Below are 18,116 nucleotides of genomic sequence, written 5' to 3'. Positions count from 1 at the left end.
TTAGATGGTTTGTCAAATACTGGAAAATATTCTTCAATCTTTTTTTTTTTTTTTTTACCAGCTTCATCTTCCGTTGAATTCTCCTTTGCCTGGAAGTGAATTAACCAAAGAACCATTCCGGTGGGATCAAAGGCTGTTTGCTCTGGTACTGCGTTTACCAGGAGCTGCATCTGCTGAACCAGAGCAGCTTGGGAGTGTGCCTACTGATGAATCTGCTATCACACAGATGTGTGAAGTTACAGGAGGTAACTGCATGCTCTTTTGCTTTGATTCCCATTTGGCATTTGCCTTGAAATATTTCTTTTCCTTTAATTCAACTTCACCTCTTCCTGTTTTTCCATCTGATTTACTCAGTGCCCATATGAATGTGTGGTGCTTTCTTGGTTTCCAGTAACACAGGAGAACTTTAAAGTAATATTCCTATTTCAGACCTAGATGTGAAAGCATTTTCTTAATGCAGTAGCAGGGACAGGAAAATCTCTTAGATTGTCCTTCCAGAGGATGTCTTTGCTGCATCATGAGATTTTGATTTTTTTCTTATTTAAGTGTCAAATTGAGCAGGATGGGTATTAATGAGATGTTAATTCTGCTGCAGGGCTAGTAAGCTAAATTTAATCCTGAAAGAATTATATCTGGAGTCTGTTGCTTGATATGTTGATCAGAATTTATTTTTTTAACTGGTGCTTGAAAAAGATGATGTGTGGGAGGGGGAGGTTCAGGTATGCATAGAAGCTGGTAAGGTTAGGGTAGAGTAAAGCAGATTGATTGCATAGACTTGGTGAAATCAGGCTGTCTTAAGGGCTTTGTAAAGTTGGCCTTGGTCCAGCCTGATACAGCCCTAGGGGCCTCTTTTAGTAACGAGTTAAATCTCAGCAGATTGTGGGTTTTTGGTATTTTTTTCTTAGTTGTATTGCATTTTAGAAGTATTTTACCTTTTACATAAGCTTGTACAGTTTGTTGCTATTATTTTGGAATAAATTGCAAGCCTTGGCAGTGTGACTTAGGTAACAGAACATTTTCCTAAATTAAGATTACTTAAAACCTGCTTTTATATTTCCCCATGTAATTTCTCTCTTGCAGGTCGTTCGTACTGTGTTCGGACACAAAGAATGTTGAATCAGTGTTTAGAATCTTTAGTTCAAAAAGTCCAAAGTGGAGTTGTTATTAACTTTGAAAAGTCAGGACCAGATCCAGCTCCTATTGGAGAAGGTACACTGACTGCGTTTTCTTCCTTTAATGCTTTGTTTGTATGTAAATGCCCTTTAGTGTCTTTGGTGTCCTTCCTGCCAGCTTTTCCCTGTAGTGAACAGGATGCATCAGATGCCTGATACTCTCTAAAAAAAGAGGTTAAGGTATAAAGCTTTTATGCTTCAGTGAGAGTGCTCTGGTATCTCTTTAAATAGCCTGGATCATAATGGTTGTCCTGATTACACCTTTTGGGTAGTTTTATGTTTATTTGTGTTTAATTTTGTTTTAACAAATTTTTACAAGTGTTAGTTTGATCTTTGGCAAGTTAAATGGTGCCATATGTCTGCACATGTTTTTATGGATCATCTGTCCGCTGGTTGGCTCTCCTGTCACTCTCTCCTTACCTTTTTTGGGGGTCTAAGGAAAGTGAGTGTTTGCAGGAGGTGGTTAAGTTTGAATTACAGTGTTGTCAAAACTGTATTTAAAATAATTAAATCTAGCGCTAGTGTATTTAAACACTTAAACATCTCTAAAGCAATCTTAATGCTCAATTTTCTCTGCGTTTTCATTCTGCTAATTGATCACAGCACAGTAACTTGAATGTTCTTAGCTGTAAGTGAAAAACTGTGTGCAAAGACCAAGGAATTATTTTGCTACTGGTAACAGGGAGGAGCAAGGTGCACTCTTAAAGTGGAGCAGTTCTCAGATTTGCAGAAATTCATGGCTGAAAGGAAAGGGACAGAGCTGACCAGTTCATATTTAGGAAATGAGGATGGCCCTGGAATATCAAAAAATGCTTTTAGCATCACCTGGACATTCTAGCACAGCCAGCTTTATTCCTGCTTTCATTTTGGAATCACCTTTCTCTGTATTTGTTTTCTTCTTTTGCTTATTTAAATGTCATTTTATTGGGAGGCTTTCTTGTAATGCTGTGCAGGACAACATGGTGGCAAATTCCTGTGTCTATTGGCCCAAATGCTCTCTTCATGTGGCAAAAAACCTGGTGAAATATGGGATTTCTTTGTTTGCTTTATTTTTGTCCCATTTGAGTGGTGATGCACTGTGGGATAGGAATGTATAAAAACATCAAGACTTTTCATCTCTATGAGAATTGGGAAAGTCCTAAACTACAGAGAAATACGATGGGATTTACCAAAGCTATAGAAATCATTGTGTTTGTAATGCAGAGAAACCAAACTGATGTGTCTCTGTCCCTGAAACATGGTTTCCATAGTATTATTTGCCAGCTCTCTAAAGCAAGGAAAAACTAGTACTGTAAAATCTTTTTAAAATGAAGAAGATTGTTTAAGTGGGTGATCTCTGCTGTGCTGTTTGCTTTGATGAGCAGTCTTTGAAAACTAATAATCACATTCTGTACTGCTGCAAAATTCCTTGTCCTCAGCATGAAGTGCACTGCAGTGGACTGGCAGGGAACACTGGTCTTTCCAGTAGGCTTTGGAGTTTAAGTTATCTGTGAATTGTTATTAATTAAAAATATGACAAAAGCTGCTCCTGCAAGATGGCATCCAGCTTCTCCACGAAACTTTCCTCCTCTTTCAGCTTCCACTAGTGGCAGCATGAGTCAGTGAGCTTTGCAGCCCATGTAGAAAGACTAAATGCAAATTCTCAGCCTTTTTGGTTGCAGCAGAACTAAAAGCAGTAACTTGCTGCTGCCTGTCAGATCTGTGTCACACACTGGGCTTAAGCAAATGCATTTTCCGTAATGTGTGAGTGTGTCTTGCTGCGCTCACTGTCTAATGGCTGGGCCCTGGGAGCAGAAGGGTGGATCTGGGCAAATGTTACCATTGTTTCTCAGATGATTCTGTCACACCCCTGGATGTGTAGGTTATTTTAGCCTCTGATATAAAGATCTGTGTGTCTTTGAAAGAGTATTGAAACGCCTTATTGGCTGCTAATACGGAAATTGTGCTAGCAGAAAAATGCATGCATGTAGCTCTTCATTTTCCTTTTGTTTGTTATTTTGCTTTCTTTAAATTTTAGATGGACTTGTTGATTCATCCAGGCCCATCAATTCATTTGCTTCTCAGCCGTGGCATAGTTGTCATAAACTCATTTATGTACGGCCTAACCCTAAAACGGGGGTTCCTGTGGGGCACTGGCCAATCCCAGAATCTTTTTGGCCCGATCAGAATTCACCAACACTGGTAAGTAAAACAAGAACTGAAAAAAAGGATTCTGCACTAGTAATTGAACAGGCTGAAAATGGATACTGCAGTAGTTTTTACTTTCTCTGTTTGCTCATATGATGTGACTTTGCTTTAAAAGGTTAAAACTGGTTTTAGCGCAAAATGGTGTAATCTGATGAGGATACTGTAACCTGTGATGCTTCTTGCATCTGGAATGTATGTGATTAGTTAATTTGGTGAATGGTTTTTAAAGGTTATAAAATTTAACTGTAAGTTAATTCACGTACCACAAATCATAGTGAGCCTATTAAATTTTAATCAAAGCTTTATAACATTCACTTATGTGGAAAAAGGAGTATTTGCTTTTGAAGTAAGATCAGCCATGTTTTCTCTGCTTAGTATTACTTCATGTGTGGACTCTTCTTTCACTAGCAGGAAGAATTAAAACTGAAACAGAAGAGCTACTCCCTTCAGAAAATGAGGAGAAAACAGTATTCATTTCTGGTTTTCTTAATGAAATGATCATACAATTGGCATGCCTTGCTAATCTTTCTAAGCATCTCTGTTAGGCATGTTCTGTTCCTGCACTTTGTAAGTGCTCAAGGTACTCTCTGTCCATTCCCCCTCCTCTTGCCTCCTGAATCAAGAGAAAAAAAAAGTCAGATTTATAGGGAATATCCCTTGTGAATTGAGTGCAGTTTCACATCTGTAATTCTATGAACATCAAACTGGGAAGCAGAGTTTCAGTTTCCCTTAAACCTGTCTATGTTATTATAGCTTGATTGACATGAAGGCTTTTAAATATCGAGATAAATAGTGGAATATTAACCATGTTTTTCTTTTAGTGGGAAGAATGTTTGCATCAGTGTATGAGCTTTTTTTTCTCAATTAGAGAAATATTTAGTTATTCTGTTGTGGGAGCTTGTATTCGATTCTCTTTTAAAGAAAATTGTGTAAAGTTGAGAGTTTTAGCCATATAGGGTGGTAAAGTGATAGTTGATACACTTCTCTCCCTTCTTTTCAGCCTCCACGCACAGCTCACCCCGTGGTGAGGTTCTCCTGTGTGGATTGTGAGCCCATGGTAATAGACAAACTTCCTTTTGACAAGTATGAGCTTGAGCCTTCTCCCCTCACACAGTACATCTTGGAACGAAAGTCTCCCCATACCTGCTGGCAGGTACTTGCCCTTTATTTGATTTTAGAAATGTAATGGGTGATCTGAGGTACTTTGGTCATTGTAAGCCTGGAGAATTGGGGTCTCGTTGCAGACTCTGCAGCTGATGAGAAGAAACATGTCAAGGTTTCACTTACCTCCTTTCTAAGAGAATTATCAGGAGTCAGAATGAGCGTTCCCTCCACAGGCTTTGTAATCTCATTTAATTCACTTTCTAGGTCCATCTCATTTTGCTAAGAAATGTGTCCCTCAGGTTCCATTTTTTGCTAAATTGAAATTCTCTGTAGGCTTTCATTTGCTTACAGGGAAAATCAAGCACTGGTTTCCATCATGTTACCTCATCAACAGCTGCAAATAATTTTCACTAGATGGTTGAAGCTGCTAATGGGAATTGAATAGAAGCTGTTGATCCTGTTGACTGGTTTGGCCTTGGAGAGGTCAAAGTTCTGTTGCTAAAATCCTTTGTTATGTGCTCCTTTTGCAGTTTTTTATAAGTTTCTGCATCCTCTATAAAATAAGGCTTGTAACTCCCTTCTCAGTGGTGTTCTTGTAAATAATAGCTTAATGTGTACATCAGAAGTTTTAGTATGATATTTTAGTTGGAAAGATGGGTTTGAAGATGTCTCTGTTTTTGTTTCCGTAATAACTGCTACAGTTAAAATATAACACACGTATTCAGAAGAAAAATTCAAGTTACTTTTAATAAACTAATTTAAAAATTGTCCTTTAAACATTCCTAGGTACCTTATTTGCCTGAGTTTCTAAAATTACCCTCCTGGTTTTCAAAAACTGCTTTTCTTCTCCAAGCTACACATCAGACCCCTACAGATTAGAGAAATAGGCTCATTGTCATAGAAACCGTATAACAAACCCAGTTCCTTATGCCCTGAAAAAACAGGAAAAATACTTGCTATGTACTGCAAGGTTTATTTTTTTCTAGGAAACCTATTTTTGCATTAGATGTGGGTTATTTTGCCTGTCTCAGTTAAGAATATGTACCATCTTTATCCCGTCGAAAGAGTTGTTTACATGTATTGCTTTTCAGGGTTAATACCCTCATATGTGTGCACTTGCAAAAATGAAGTCAATCTTAAGATTGTTGGCACTGGGCATAATCAGGACATTTCTCGAATGTTTGCTTGTTTTGCTTAATTTCTATGCTTAAATTTCTTTTATCAATGTTGTTAATTTTAGTTATGCTATTTTGTGAGTCAGAAGACTAATTCCATATAGCTTGTTCTTTTAACATGCCTTCAACAAATGTCCCCTAACCTATTATAAATAATATCAAAAACTCTTCAGGGTATCATTTCACAGTTGTTTCACTAAAGCACTAAAGATGACTCTGTGAAGAGCATTTCCACACTGACTGGGGGTACACTGAGCCTTGCATGCCTCAGTTTTGTGACTGGGGAATATAAGTGCACTGTCACCCTGATGTGTGCAACCTCAGGACTTGGCTGTTGTTGGTAATTTACTGTCTTAATACATTTGGATTTGGATTAGTTTGAATTTTTAAATGCTCCATGCTTTATGTTCTTCATGTTCTTCTAATACTGTGATCTCTCTTATTCCTTGTCAGGTATTTGTGAGTAGCAGTGGAAAATACAGCGAACTTGGCCACCCGTTTGGGTATTTAAAAGCAAGCACTACTTTAACCTGTGTAAACCTCTTTGTGATGCCTTACAACTACCCTGTTTTACTTCCATTGTTGGGTAGGTAACAAATTTGCCTCGGACTGCCAATGCAGCTGCTTCAGAGTAAAAGCAAAACAATAATGGTTGGTCTGCCTTAGTTTGAGACGTTATAAAATAATGGAGATCAGAGAGTAGAGAATGTTGCAAACTCTTTTAACGTAATTTGGGAGGAGAGGATTTTCATACCCCCTCTCCCTTTTTTTCTCTCCAGCAGAGGAGGAGAGCTACCTGCTTCCAGTGCATGTTTGATGCTGTTCACCTCCTAGACACGTAGCCTCTTCCTTAACCTGGAGTAAGCTTCAACCTCCATTCTTTTCCCTCGTTTAGGGTGTGGTGTATCCAGGTTTTACAGTTGCTCTTGTAGCAGCTTATTTTTTACTGGAAGATCAGATGCAGTGTTTGCCACGGGTGTTGGGAAGAGGGAATTCCCTAATGCAGTTTAGAGCACTAAGAAGGAATTGAGCAGTGAAACAGTCTGCATTTCTTCCCTGCCCTAAGGACCAGGGGTTTTTTTTTTTTCACTCCCACAATGAAATCACTTTCTGAGGAAAGACGGTATGAAAAGGTGCTGTGTGAGTAACTGCCACAGTAATTGTGGCTGTTAGGGATGGGGCATAAAAGCAGTGGCAGACAGGAGTTTCCAGGTGCCACCAGCCCTTTTAGTTGCAGATGCTCTAAGGCTTTTTTGTTCTAATTTTTGTGCAGGTATTTAGTGATGCAGAATAACAGTGATCAAGAGAATTAACATTGAGTCTTACTGTCTTACTCAAGATTTTTCCATTCATTTCTAGGAAAAAAACACCCCAGAACACAATTCAGGAATGTTTTTTCATAATCCTGGTCATAACCAAAAAGAAGAAATTTGTGCTTGCTGATAATGTGTCTTTTATAGTTATCTGTGTAGCCTGATAATTGTCACAGTGTGCAAGGATACTTCTAGATTAAAATGGAGTTTCTGCAAGTTTGTGTCTCCTGAAATACTGCAGCAGATCCACTAGCTGAAAAGCCATCACTGATCCTAAATTAATTTCTCTGCTCATTTTGATGTTGACATTTGCAGTTCTGCCGTGTCTTCCCTGCCAGCTCTTGTCTTCCCCCTGCCTTTTTTGCAGGAGTGTAAAGCTCTTCCCACTCTTTGGAGGAAAAACACTTTTCAGTGTGTGTAGAGCTATCCTGCAGTTTACTCACCTGGTAATCCCACATCTTAAATTTCTGAAGGCTGTTTAAAAGGAAAATGCAGAGCTTCTGCATTGCTGGAGTTGTAAAGCGGATGTTCTCTTCAGAGCACAAACCCTGTGCATTCCATATTGTTAACACAACCACATTACACAATGTTACCTTCAGATCTCCTTCTAGGACTTTGTTTATCCTTGGTCTCTAAGGCATGGTGGAATGAAGTTCTATGGAATATACTTACAACATGAAAGCAGATCTGGGCCTTTTCTACTTAGCAGTACAGAAAATGACTGAGATGATAAGAGCATAACTGGTAAATGTAGATGTTTTTAATAATACTGACTTGGGTTTGTCTCTTTAGATAAGTAGGGATTGTTTCTGTTATTTCAGGCACACTCCCCCTATGTCTGTCTCAATACATACCAATACTGGATACTGATGGTTCAGCAGAGGACTGATTTGAGTGTGTAAAACCAATTTTTCATTACTCTGACCCAGATTAAAAAGGACATGAGAACTCCCAAGACCAGAAGTCTGTTCCATTCAGCCACTACCACCCATACTGACACATCAGTGTGTTCCTAGTGGCTCCTGCCCTGCTGGTAGAATGTTGTGTTGGAGAACTGGGACTTAGTTTGGGGTAGTGCTGTGGGTAATATCTCTACTCCTTCTCTGACTCTTGTCAAAGGCAGAACCACTTTACAACTGTATATTTGTACTGTCAACTGACTTATGTGTGTTCAATCTTATAAACAGAGATAGATAGTAAGATGCTTAAGAATTTTTTTCCTTGTGTTTTTCCTCCTACATTCTTGAGCAGGGAAAGTTTTAGTTCTGTTTTAGGAAAAATAACATAAGAGAAGGCCCTAAAAGACAGGTAAGGTAGGTGGGGATGAGGAAGCTTGCAGGTGATACTTGAGCAAACTGAAGCAAGCTTTGCTGGTTTTATGTCTTGGTTTCTGCAAGAGTGGATTTGGGAATGCTGTCGCCTCTCCTGGCTTGTAACTTACAGGGACTGCTTTTAGAATCTGAAGCTTTGTAAGGAAAGGATCCAGTTAATAGGACTCAATAGAAAAGTGAAGCCACACAGCCATGTGTTAACCTGACTCATGCCTTCATGTAATGGGTTGTCTCACAGAAATGCTGCTCTCTGGTCCATTCCCAGCAGTGACAGACCATGTGGGATGTGCTGCTGCAGCTGAGCAGCTCCCTTGTGCTGTCCTAAGGCTGGAGAGGAGTCATGAGTAGCTTGGTGGGAGTTTGCTCCCAGGTCTGAGGTGGTGGGGTGCAGTTCTTTGTGCAGGGTAAGGCAACTGCTGAAGGCAGAACTTTTCACAGAGAGATGCTGATGTGCTTTGGTGCTGAGTGCTTGGCCCACAGATTATAGAAATTCCTCTTAGAGGATTGTTGCCTGTAATTGATACGAACAAAGCTGTTGTACTTCAGGTTTTGTTCTGCTTAATTGCACAGCCAAGTTCATAAAGTAGAAAGTTGAAGGAGGGGCTTGAGGGAGAGCTAAGCAAAGATGAGGTGTATTTCTAAATGCTTCTGCCTTGCCTAAGATGTTTCCTTGGCTGCTTTTAGCTGCATTGGTGGGAGGGCAGGCACTGCTGGGCAATAGGAGTGACTGTTCTTTGGGAGTGCCAGCAGAAGCAGCCGTGAACAGCCATTATGAAATAGCATCAGAAGATGGTTAATACCCTTTCTCTGTGGGTCTAAATATGCAGGAGGATGAGCTTTTAAAAAATGTCTGCCTGTGAAGGGCTGCAACGTGGACAGTTTCCTTTGATGTTTTTACAGGCTCTGTGAGAAAACCTGCGAGTAATGATTTTATGTTTTGGAAGTGAAGGGCTGTGTTTCTCACCAGCATGAATACAGCACGCTGTGGTGCTGGGAGGGAGAGCTGAACATTTTGTATCAGTGGAGAAAGAGTGCCACAATATCTTTCTTGATATTGAATGCTGTTTTCCATTGCAGTGCCTTATTTTTGGCTAGGTGGTTTGCAGGGAAGGATCCTGCTTTCTGTGAATGTAAAATCCTGAGTCTCTACTGCTTGGAGCAGTGGAGTGTATCTATTAGTGCATAATTAGGAGAATTACAGGAGTCAACAGGGTATGGTGGTGTACTTGTTCAGGTGGAATTCAATATGAGTAGTAATTTAAAAAAAAAAAGGGTCAAGTTTTACTTTGAGTTATATGATGCATGAACTGTTCTTGTAATTTAGGCTCCAGCTGAACTACTGAAATTACCTGCTGACTCTTCTCCCTCTCATGCTATTTTTTTTTAACTGTTCACTGATCTTAAAGGTGCATCCAGTCCCCTTCTGTAGTGCTGGGTGTTAAAGGTCTGTATTGCTGTCTTGTTTGTCACCATTCTGTTGTTTTGTACATTAATCTGAAGTGGATAAAGACTTTGCAACATAGTTTTCAGTTTACTGGTGTGTGATTTTACCTGATCTCTTGAGTTGTTGCAGCTTGTGGCCCTTCTCTAGTGGTTTTTAATACCATGTTCCTGATTATCCATTGCTTTTATCTCCCTCTGAGTTCAGAAGTAAAAAATTCTGCATTAAGAGGGCTATACAGAAAGTAGAATCTGAAAATTATTAGGTTGGAATAAAACAAAGTTGTGTAAGGATTTTTTCCAATACTTTATACTTTTTTTCTGCAAAAGACATAGTTAACTTGGTTAGTTTGCTTATTTATATAAATGAAACTTGTGGCTGTGTTTACCACCGTGACTGTCACCCTTCCCCAGGGTAGGTGTTCCTGCTGTGGGGAGACTAATTTTAAACAGACAAATCTTTACTGAAGGTCTGCATAGATTGGAGAACTTCCTTCTTGGGTAGCAGAGATCAGGGGAGTTTGATGTTTGATGTCTGGGAGTACAGCTGAGCATGAGGGTGGTGCCTGTGCAGTTACTGGTACAACCTCACAGAGCAGGAAGTGAGACAGTAATAAAGTGCTGATAAAGGGGTTAAGGTTCAAGCTGTACTCACAATCAACTCATAGACTGTAAAATGTTAGGACCTACTGTAATACTGATCATTTTACATGTTAATTTTTCTTTCATTTTGAATTTTTGGAGGGGATGTAGTTTAATTTGCATTTTGCTGCGAAAAGGTAATAGGCCTGTAAGATAAGAATGGATGTTATTTTATATTTGCCATATGTCATGATACCATCACAGGTTCTTTTGGGTAATAGTGCTAAGCTTGTGGTATATTGAGATCTTAAATGGAATTCTGAGTTGTCCTCTCAAACTCCACCCCACTTCCTTTAGGTCAGGGAAGTACAAGTAGGATCTGTAGTGTGGTTCATGTGATTCAGAATTCATTTAGATTGGAAAATACCTGTAATGCAGTGTGGTTTGACTGTGAGAACTTGGGAAATAGTACTGTACTATCTGTTTGATTTGTGCAGAATACTTACTATGCCAGTCATATTTTCTTCTGCAAATATATCTTCCTGAAAGCTCACTCTGGAGAAAACAATTCCCTTGCTGCATCTGTCTTTTGTGCACTCTTCTGTGCATCTCTGTCTCCTGCAGCTCTCCCCAGTTAATTTTTGGACATCCTTTTCTCCAGTCCTGCATATCCTTCCATTAGCCTCAGTTTGCCAGCATACTACCCTCCTAAAAAAACCCCTTTATTTCGATTCATAATTTCAAATGATAAATTTCAAGATACTGTGTTTAGTTTTGATGTTTAGAGATCACTGTTGCAGTACTTAGTGTGCACAGCAAATAGGTGGTCAGTGATTCCTCAATGGCAATATGCACACCTCTGGTGTGAACACGGTGCTTCTAAAACAGTATCCAGAGGAAATAAATGTCTGGTTGCCCCTCTTGTAAAGGGCAGCAGTTTCTGTAGGTAATTACTGTCTCTTGTCTATACTGTGGGAGACTTTGCTGCCCTGGCATGAGGCAGGTGGTGTGGCTGGAGGAGACCCCTTCTCTGCCAGGGCACAGCTGCTGCTGTTGGCAGCAGAGTCCAGCAAAGCTGGCCAGAGGGATTCCCTGATTTGATATTTTGTTTTTCCCCTTTCCCTTTGATGCCAAACAATATCTTTACCGGAGACCAAAAGTCATCATACAGGTTGAACAGAAGAAAGCTGGTCTGACAATGAAAATTAAACCAAATTAATGTTGTTTGGTTTAATCGGATACAGGGACTCCTTTGATGCAAGAGAGAGGCAGGGAAGGTGAAAATCTTAACGGGTGGATCTGTTGCACCTTCTGTGCTGGTGGTTGTGTGCAGTGTTTAAGTCTGATGTACCTTGTAAGTTTGCTTATAATGGGGACTTGCTTTGGACTGCCTACTGCAGCTAGGGTGGGGATTCCCAATCCTTCACACCTATGGTTAAGAGCAGTTTTTGTGGGAAAGCCCCACTGGGAGATGGGTGGAGGGAGAAAAAAGGGGGGGAAACGTGGCACGTGCAATTTTGGAGAAAGCTTATGGTCTGGGACTGTATAAATGACACCTTCTTTTGTTGTTTTCCTTGTTGCAGATGACTTGTTTAAGGTTCACAAACTTAAGCCAAATCTGAAGTGGCGACAGGCTTTTGACAACTACTTAAAAACAATGCCTCCTTACTACTTACTGGTATGTTCCTCTTCTCATTTCATCCTCCCGGGTATAATGGCTGGTGTGACCAGAGTCCTGTGCATCATACCTCTTCCTAGTAAATTTTTTTTATGTAATTATGATGACATTTTTAGGTAGTAAACATTTTGCTTTGCAGAGGTATGTAGATTAGGTCAAACATTTTTAATAAATAAATAAATTTGTAGAAATGCCGAGTAATAGTAATTATGTTAAGATATTAAATGTGTTTCCTCTTCATTAAATATTAAATGAGCTCTTATCAAAAGTACTTTAGATTGTTGAGGGAACCCAAATTTGGCATTATTTTTGTAACTTGATGAGGAAAATGCAGATGAGTTTGTTTATTAATGTGGGTGAACTGCTAGAACTTGGGAAGCTGGGCCAAATAAGGGGTGGGGGGAGGCACTGTGTCACCTTTTACATGTAGCTTGGACAATGCACCTCAATATGGACTTGCATCATCCCGGCTATTCTGGACCTGAGCCTTTGAGTGGAAATTGCCAGTGGCACCACGGTGTGTGGTGTCTTGGTGATGTGGCATAACGTCCATTGTGAGCTAGTTAGACACCAAACTCATGTCACATGTTATCTGAATAGACTTGAATTTTAGTGGCCAAAAGTGGAAAAGCTAGAGCACTAATCTGTGTGCCTTAGCTTCCTGTAATTGAGCTTATAAATTTCTTTTTTAAATACTTATTCTCTTACTATTGTGTATTTTGTTTTCCTTATAGCCATTAAAGAAAGCCCTAAGGATGATGGGAGCTCCAAATCTGATATCAGATAATTTAGATTGTGGACTTAGTTACAGTGTTATCTCTTACCTTAAAAAACTCAGCCAACAGGTAGTATTGATAAAACCTTTGCAATTAGAAGTGCGTTGATTATTTAGTTTGTGGTAATCTGATTATAAAGCAGCTAATCCCTGTGGGAGTTCATATGGGTGTGCAGATATATTATAATTGAAGATTGATGAGCATTTCCACTGAAAATATGGATGAATCCAGTGTGGTTCTGTAGCCAGTGATTGTGCCTTCTGTAAGCAGTGGAGGGGAGTGCAATGAGGACCTCCTCAGCTATACTTCAAGTATCTGCTAGAGTTTAAACTTCATAGAAAAACACTAATTGGATTTGTGGCTGCTCTTGCTGTTGTTCTTCACAGCTGAAGTCAGAGGCTTGCTCTCAGCCTCGTGTTTATTTCCATGTGTTCCTTGGCAGTGTGCATTTTCCAAAAAAATTGTGCGTTCTTGTCCATGGAGAATAAAATCATAGTTCAGGCTTTCTATCTGACCTTCCTGTTTCCATCAGATCAAATCCATTCTATGTTTAAAGTGTGACCTGGTGGGAAATAGTCTTTTTATCTTTGTGAAGACTGCCATTTCAGGTGTAACTGCCTGGAAGCCCTTCTTCCTTAACATGAGGGTCTCTTAAAACAGTATTTTAATGTCTAGAAGTCAGTGAGGAACAAGTGCAGCCTTTAAAATTACAAAGAAAAAAATCCTCCGCCTTAAAGAAGGCACAAAATATATCCCAAAGCCTCTGAATGACTGAGCATCTACTAGACTTAATAAAACTTCCTGTGGTATTTTGGTAACTTAATGATATGCAAATTCATATTATTTATCTGTACTGTGGAGTTGGAATGACTCGAGATGGCTGCTGTGGCTTTCACAGGCATTCTCAGCACACGGAACAGTTTGAATGTGTTGAATGCATTATAAGCTCCTGTATAGGGACAGGCAATTCCAGACTTCTGCTGTGCTCCTGCTGTCCTTAAATTCAGAGTTTCCCACAGATAATGAAGCAAACGGTGCAGAGGAGGAGATCTGGGGGAAGTGGGTTGCAATCACCGTGGGTTTGGGGGTTTTGGTTGGTTGGGGTTTTTTTCTGGAGGTATTGCAAGTGGGTGAAAAAAATAGTCTTACTTTGAATACAGTTAGAGCTTAATACAGTGAAATTCTCTGTAGCTATAATAAGAAATCTGTGCCCATTGGAGAAGTGATATGTTTTTAGAAGCTTACTCATAAAGCAAAATTCTTTTACAACTTTTCTCCCTTATGTTGTTGCAAACATACAGGGCAACCCATAGTACACGGGTTGTTTAAAAAATGAACTGAAATTTTGTTACTGTACCTGAACAATACTGTTGTTTTAGATGCAACTTTTCTGTAACTTAAGGCATCCTACATTCCAGTATGTTTTTTCTTTCCCTTTAAAGATGATTCTTCAGAGACACAAAAGAGTCACAGTCTTGCAGCAAAAGCAGGGATTTTCACAGGCCTCCTACTGGCATATAAATTTAGATACACTGGCTAAATATTTTTCCAAATGCTAGCACGTTAGGATTTCTTTATGCTTGAGATCTAATCTATGTAATCCAGTATATCCCTGGGTAGGTAGTTGGGAACTAAATTTGTAGTTTTATTCTGCTAATGTACTGTGTGTTTCGTACTGGAAATGTGCAATGCCTGCTGATTCTTTAACTCATGGTGTGATTCCATTTTAGACAAAAGTAGAATCGGAACGGATAATAGGTTCAGTGGGTAAGAAAGTTCCACAAGAAATTGGAATAAAAGTGAAAAATCACTCCAGTGGCCTCTCCTTGGTACACAGTAGGGACTTTAAGCAACTGCTGCAAGGGATCACTGGGGAATCTCCACTGAGACTGGCGGAAATGAATGTTAAAGAATTTGCTGGCTTCCACATAGGACTTTTAAACAAGGTAAACAGCACAGTAATCTTGCATGACTAAGCAGTTAATCTTATCTGTTTTAAATGGGTAACTTCTATGGACTTGGTGTAGAAGGAAGTACTTTACTGAACTGTGAAAAGTGCAGCGTAGTCATAAATAGGGAGACGAGTAAATGCAATTTTTGCGCTTGATTTTGTGAGACTGTTTGAAAATCCCATGATAGTAAACAAGGATTACTGTGTTCTAAGTGCCAGTATTTGCAAAAGACAGCTAGTGTTGTTCATCCAGGAATTAACGTGCTTAGTCTTAATGGAGCTGAAATTTCAAACTAATGCTGAATAAGGTTTGTTGAAAAGACAACCACTGAGCTTGCTGTATCCAGTTATGAAGCTCTGAAGTTACTTAAGGGTATTTTTTAATAGTTAACATTATTACAGTTCATAATGGAATTTCTCCATGCATGAGAACTACTGGATTAACTGAAAGTTACTTGTTTTGTTATAAAACTAGGATTTGAAGCCACAGGCCTTCAGAAATGCATACGATATTCCTCGTCGCAGTCTTCTAGACCAGCTAACCAGAATGAGAACCAATCTTCTGAAAACACACAGGCTTATCTTGGGGCAGGATGAAGGTAAGGAGTTACAGTTCTTCATTAATAGGTTGGAGAGAGTACAGCTTTTTTTTTTTTTTATTTCCTTGAATAATGTTTTTTGTCTTTGGTGTGGGAGCAGAGGTGGCCATTGCATGTCTTGCTGAGTCAGTCTCCTTTGCCTGGCTCTGAAGGGGAAGGAAGGACATTTTTGCCTTCTGTCATGCAAGATGTCATGCTTGCTCTGAATTTTAAAAATAAGTTTGATGGGAGAGCTTTCCCATTCACCAAGGTTCATGTTTTGTGTAGTAATGGGGGCTTAAAGCAGAGAGGATCTCACTTTGCTGATGGTCTAAAGATGCAGTTGTCAGCATAGAGATCAAACCTATTTATTTTTCCTTTCTTCTTCTGCCAATTAAGCTCAGCTCTTGCCAGCCTTATTTCCACAGTTGTAGTCTTTAGCTCTTCCTCTGTAGTGAAAACAAATAGTCATTTCTAGTTCTTAAAAGCTAACACTTGCAATTGAAGGGTGTGAAGTTTATATTGCCTCATTTTTAAGGCAGACTAAATGAAGAGCTCTTGTTCTGTTGCAGACTGCCTTCACAGTGTTCCTGTTGCTCAGATGGGAAATTACCAGGAATACCTGAAAATGCTGCCTTCACCTCTTCGGGAAATTGACCCAGATCAACCAAAAAGACTTCACACCTTTGGCAATCCATTCAAACAGGATAAGAAGGTAGGAGGGGCCTGTCTGCTCTGTCTTTATATCTGACATGTCTTGAAATAATTTGTGGGTAGAATTTCTCCCCCACAACGATAATATATTGCTGACCTTTGTCAGCCGTTTGTCGTGTGGGAAGGAGGGATGTCTTCCACATGGTCCTAGAGAAACCTGTACTGAATCGTGCTGGTTTACAGAGTGGCCCTGGGTTGTCTCTGGTTACATTGGGTATCTCTGTTCTGAGAGCTGTCAGGTGTTTTGAAAGCCATTTGAATTTGAGCACAGAGGGACTCAGTTCATCAGTGAATTAATGAAACAGATCCTGTCCTGTACTGTTATTTAAATTATTATTTTTTTTTCAGGGTATGATGATTGACGAAGCCGATGAATTTGTTGCTGGGCCTCAGAACAAGATCAAGCGTCCTGGAGAGCCCAACACTCCGGCATCACTGAAGAGGAGGAGGAGCATGTCCCCACTGCTGAGACGGCCGCAGTCACCGCCCGTGGTCACCAACCATGTGGGTGGGAAGGGGCCACCAGCTGCTCCTGGATCCCCCTCCTACCTAAACCTCAAAGGTGTGCCAGGAAATAAAGGTATATTAGTTGTAGTGCAGCAGCTTGTGTGGTGGGAATATCTGGAGAGGAAGGGAAAAGAATCTTTCGGCATGTGCCTGTGCTTCGGTGTTAGGTAGGAATGAGTTTCTTTTGCTGGCCCAGATAAACAGGCTGCTGCTAGAGCTAATGAAATCTGAAATTAAAAAAACAATCTGGAGGTAGAAAGTGTCTCAGCTCAGCTTTTAGTTCTTGTTTGTGTATTCTGTGGAGAAGGAAAGCTAAAATATGGTCGTGTTCATTTCCCAAAAATACTGATTTTTCATACCCACCTGCTGCAGCAAATGAAGTCAGAAGAAAACTTGGTTAGCTGGATTTGGGGGAGAGAAGAAAAATATTGGTTTACTTAGGAGTCATGCCACTGAAATAGGAATACAGAAAATGGTGACTTGGTGATAGTGATACGAGATGGTAACAGCCCAAAGGGACGTATTCCCTTGATCACATCCAAAGTTGAATAACAGTGCTGGAACATTGTCCAGCACTGCCAAATCACTGCACATCACTTCAAACAAAAAGGATACCAAACTATTTCTTTTTGGGTTTTTTGATACTTCACTTATACCATTAGTAAGATATGTGTTCTTCATTTGTAGATACCAATAACAGTGTTGTCCAAGATGGCAATGGAGAGAAGAAAGCAGAAAATTGTCAGTCACTGGAAAAACAAATTGATGGCTTGTCTGTGCAAATGGCTCCTGCTGTTCCAGCTGCTGTGGGAGAGGATGAAATGCTACCCAATGACTTAGACTCTCTACCTGTTGAATTCAATTGTTTGAGTGAAGATGGGTTGGATCATAAACCTGGTACCAATGCACTTGTTCGAGGGCCTCTAAATTACAGCGTGAGTGGAGATGACCAAAAACGGGCCGTGGAATCTACGTCTGAATCTGTGCCAAATTCCTTTAAAATAACACCTACCATGCTGGAGGGAAGCAATGCTGACATCAAAATCAAAGTGATGAAAGAGGTTCGCAAACCTGGAAGAAGTAAGTTGTTGGGGTTTATTTATTTTATCAGTATATTATATGTGGTATTAGAGAGAAGAGTTATTCCTTGAAGTAAGGACCTATTTTCAGAATACACTTAGCTCTGGATTTTGAGTAACTTCTGATTGCTCTCATGTAAGCAATGGAGGGGCAAAGAAAAGGAAGAAATGCTGGGCAGGTGAGTTGAAGGTGATTTGTGCTTGAGAGGTTGAGTGCCAAGCCACCCTGGTTGCCCTCAAAGACACCTTAACTGGTATAAGAGGTGCCCTGTGAAAGCACCTTTAGATGTTTTGTGTTTGTTATCAGTGATCTAAAGACTGCCTTACACTTTGTTGCTCCTTCTGTATCTGTAGTGTACTTGTTGCTCTGTGTCCATCAAAACTTCCTTTGCAGGGCAAAGGCATATCTCTTGTAAGGATGCATCTTGGAATGTGTTTGAAAAGGAATATTAACAGCTAATAGCAAAGTGAAGTTTTTTTTAATTTGTGAGACTCTAATTAGTGATGGAACACCATTGCAAACTCTTTA

At 39.8% G+C, this 18,116-nt stretch overlaps 1 protein-coding gene across 6 annotated transcripts in view; it reads left to right on the top strand.

Annotated features, from left to right (window-relative positions):
• The window catches only part of LOC116793749 (integrator complex subunit 6-like), a 40,600-nt gene that overhangs the window by 19,642 nt on the left and 2,842 nt on the right, over positions 1–18,116 (top strand). For 3 of the 6 annotated variants that reach the window (XR_004359582.1, XR_004359581.1, XM_032701814.1), the window contains exons 5-16: positions 62–245; positions 1,081–1,209; positions 3,190–3,353; positions 4,360–4,512; positions 6,092–6,224; positions 11,888–11,982; positions 12,717–12,827; positions 14,489–14,704; positions 15,185–15,308; positions 15,860–16,002; positions 16,350–16,581; positions 17,196–17,588. Coding sequence is in view for 4 of the 6 variants with exons in the window: in XM_032701814.1 (XP_032557705.1) it covers positions 62–245; positions 1,081–1,209; positions 3,190–3,353; positions 4,360–4,512; positions 6,092–6,224; positions 11,888–11,982; positions 12,717–12,827; positions 14,489–14,704; positions 15,185–15,308; positions 15,860–16,002; positions 16,350–16,581; positions 17,196–17,588 (2,077 nt within the window). In the remaining 2 variants the exon portion in view is untranslated. Of the gene's footprint in view, positions 1–61; positions 246–1,080; positions 1,210–3,189; positions 3,354–4,359; positions 4,513–6,091; positions 6,225–6,417; positions 6,499–11,887; positions 11,983–12,716; positions 12,828–14,488; positions 14,705–15,184; positions 15,309–15,859; positions 16,003–16,349; positions 16,582–17,195; positions 17,589–18,116 lie in introns of those variants that run through there. The other 3 variants (XM_032701816.1, XM_032701817.1, XM_032701818.1) reach the window with 3 other exon arrangements.

This window comes from Chiroxiphia lanceolata, chromosome 14 (genome assembly GCF_009829145.1).
Source record: "Chiroxiphia lanceolata isolate bChiLan1 chromosome 14, bChiLan1.pri, whole genome shotgun sequence".
Taxonomy (NCBI): Eukaryota; Metazoa; Chordata; class Aves; order Passeriformes; family Pipridae; genus Chiroxiphia; species Chiroxiphia lanceolata.
This window is presented reverse-complemented; position numbering and strand designations above follow the sequence as displayed.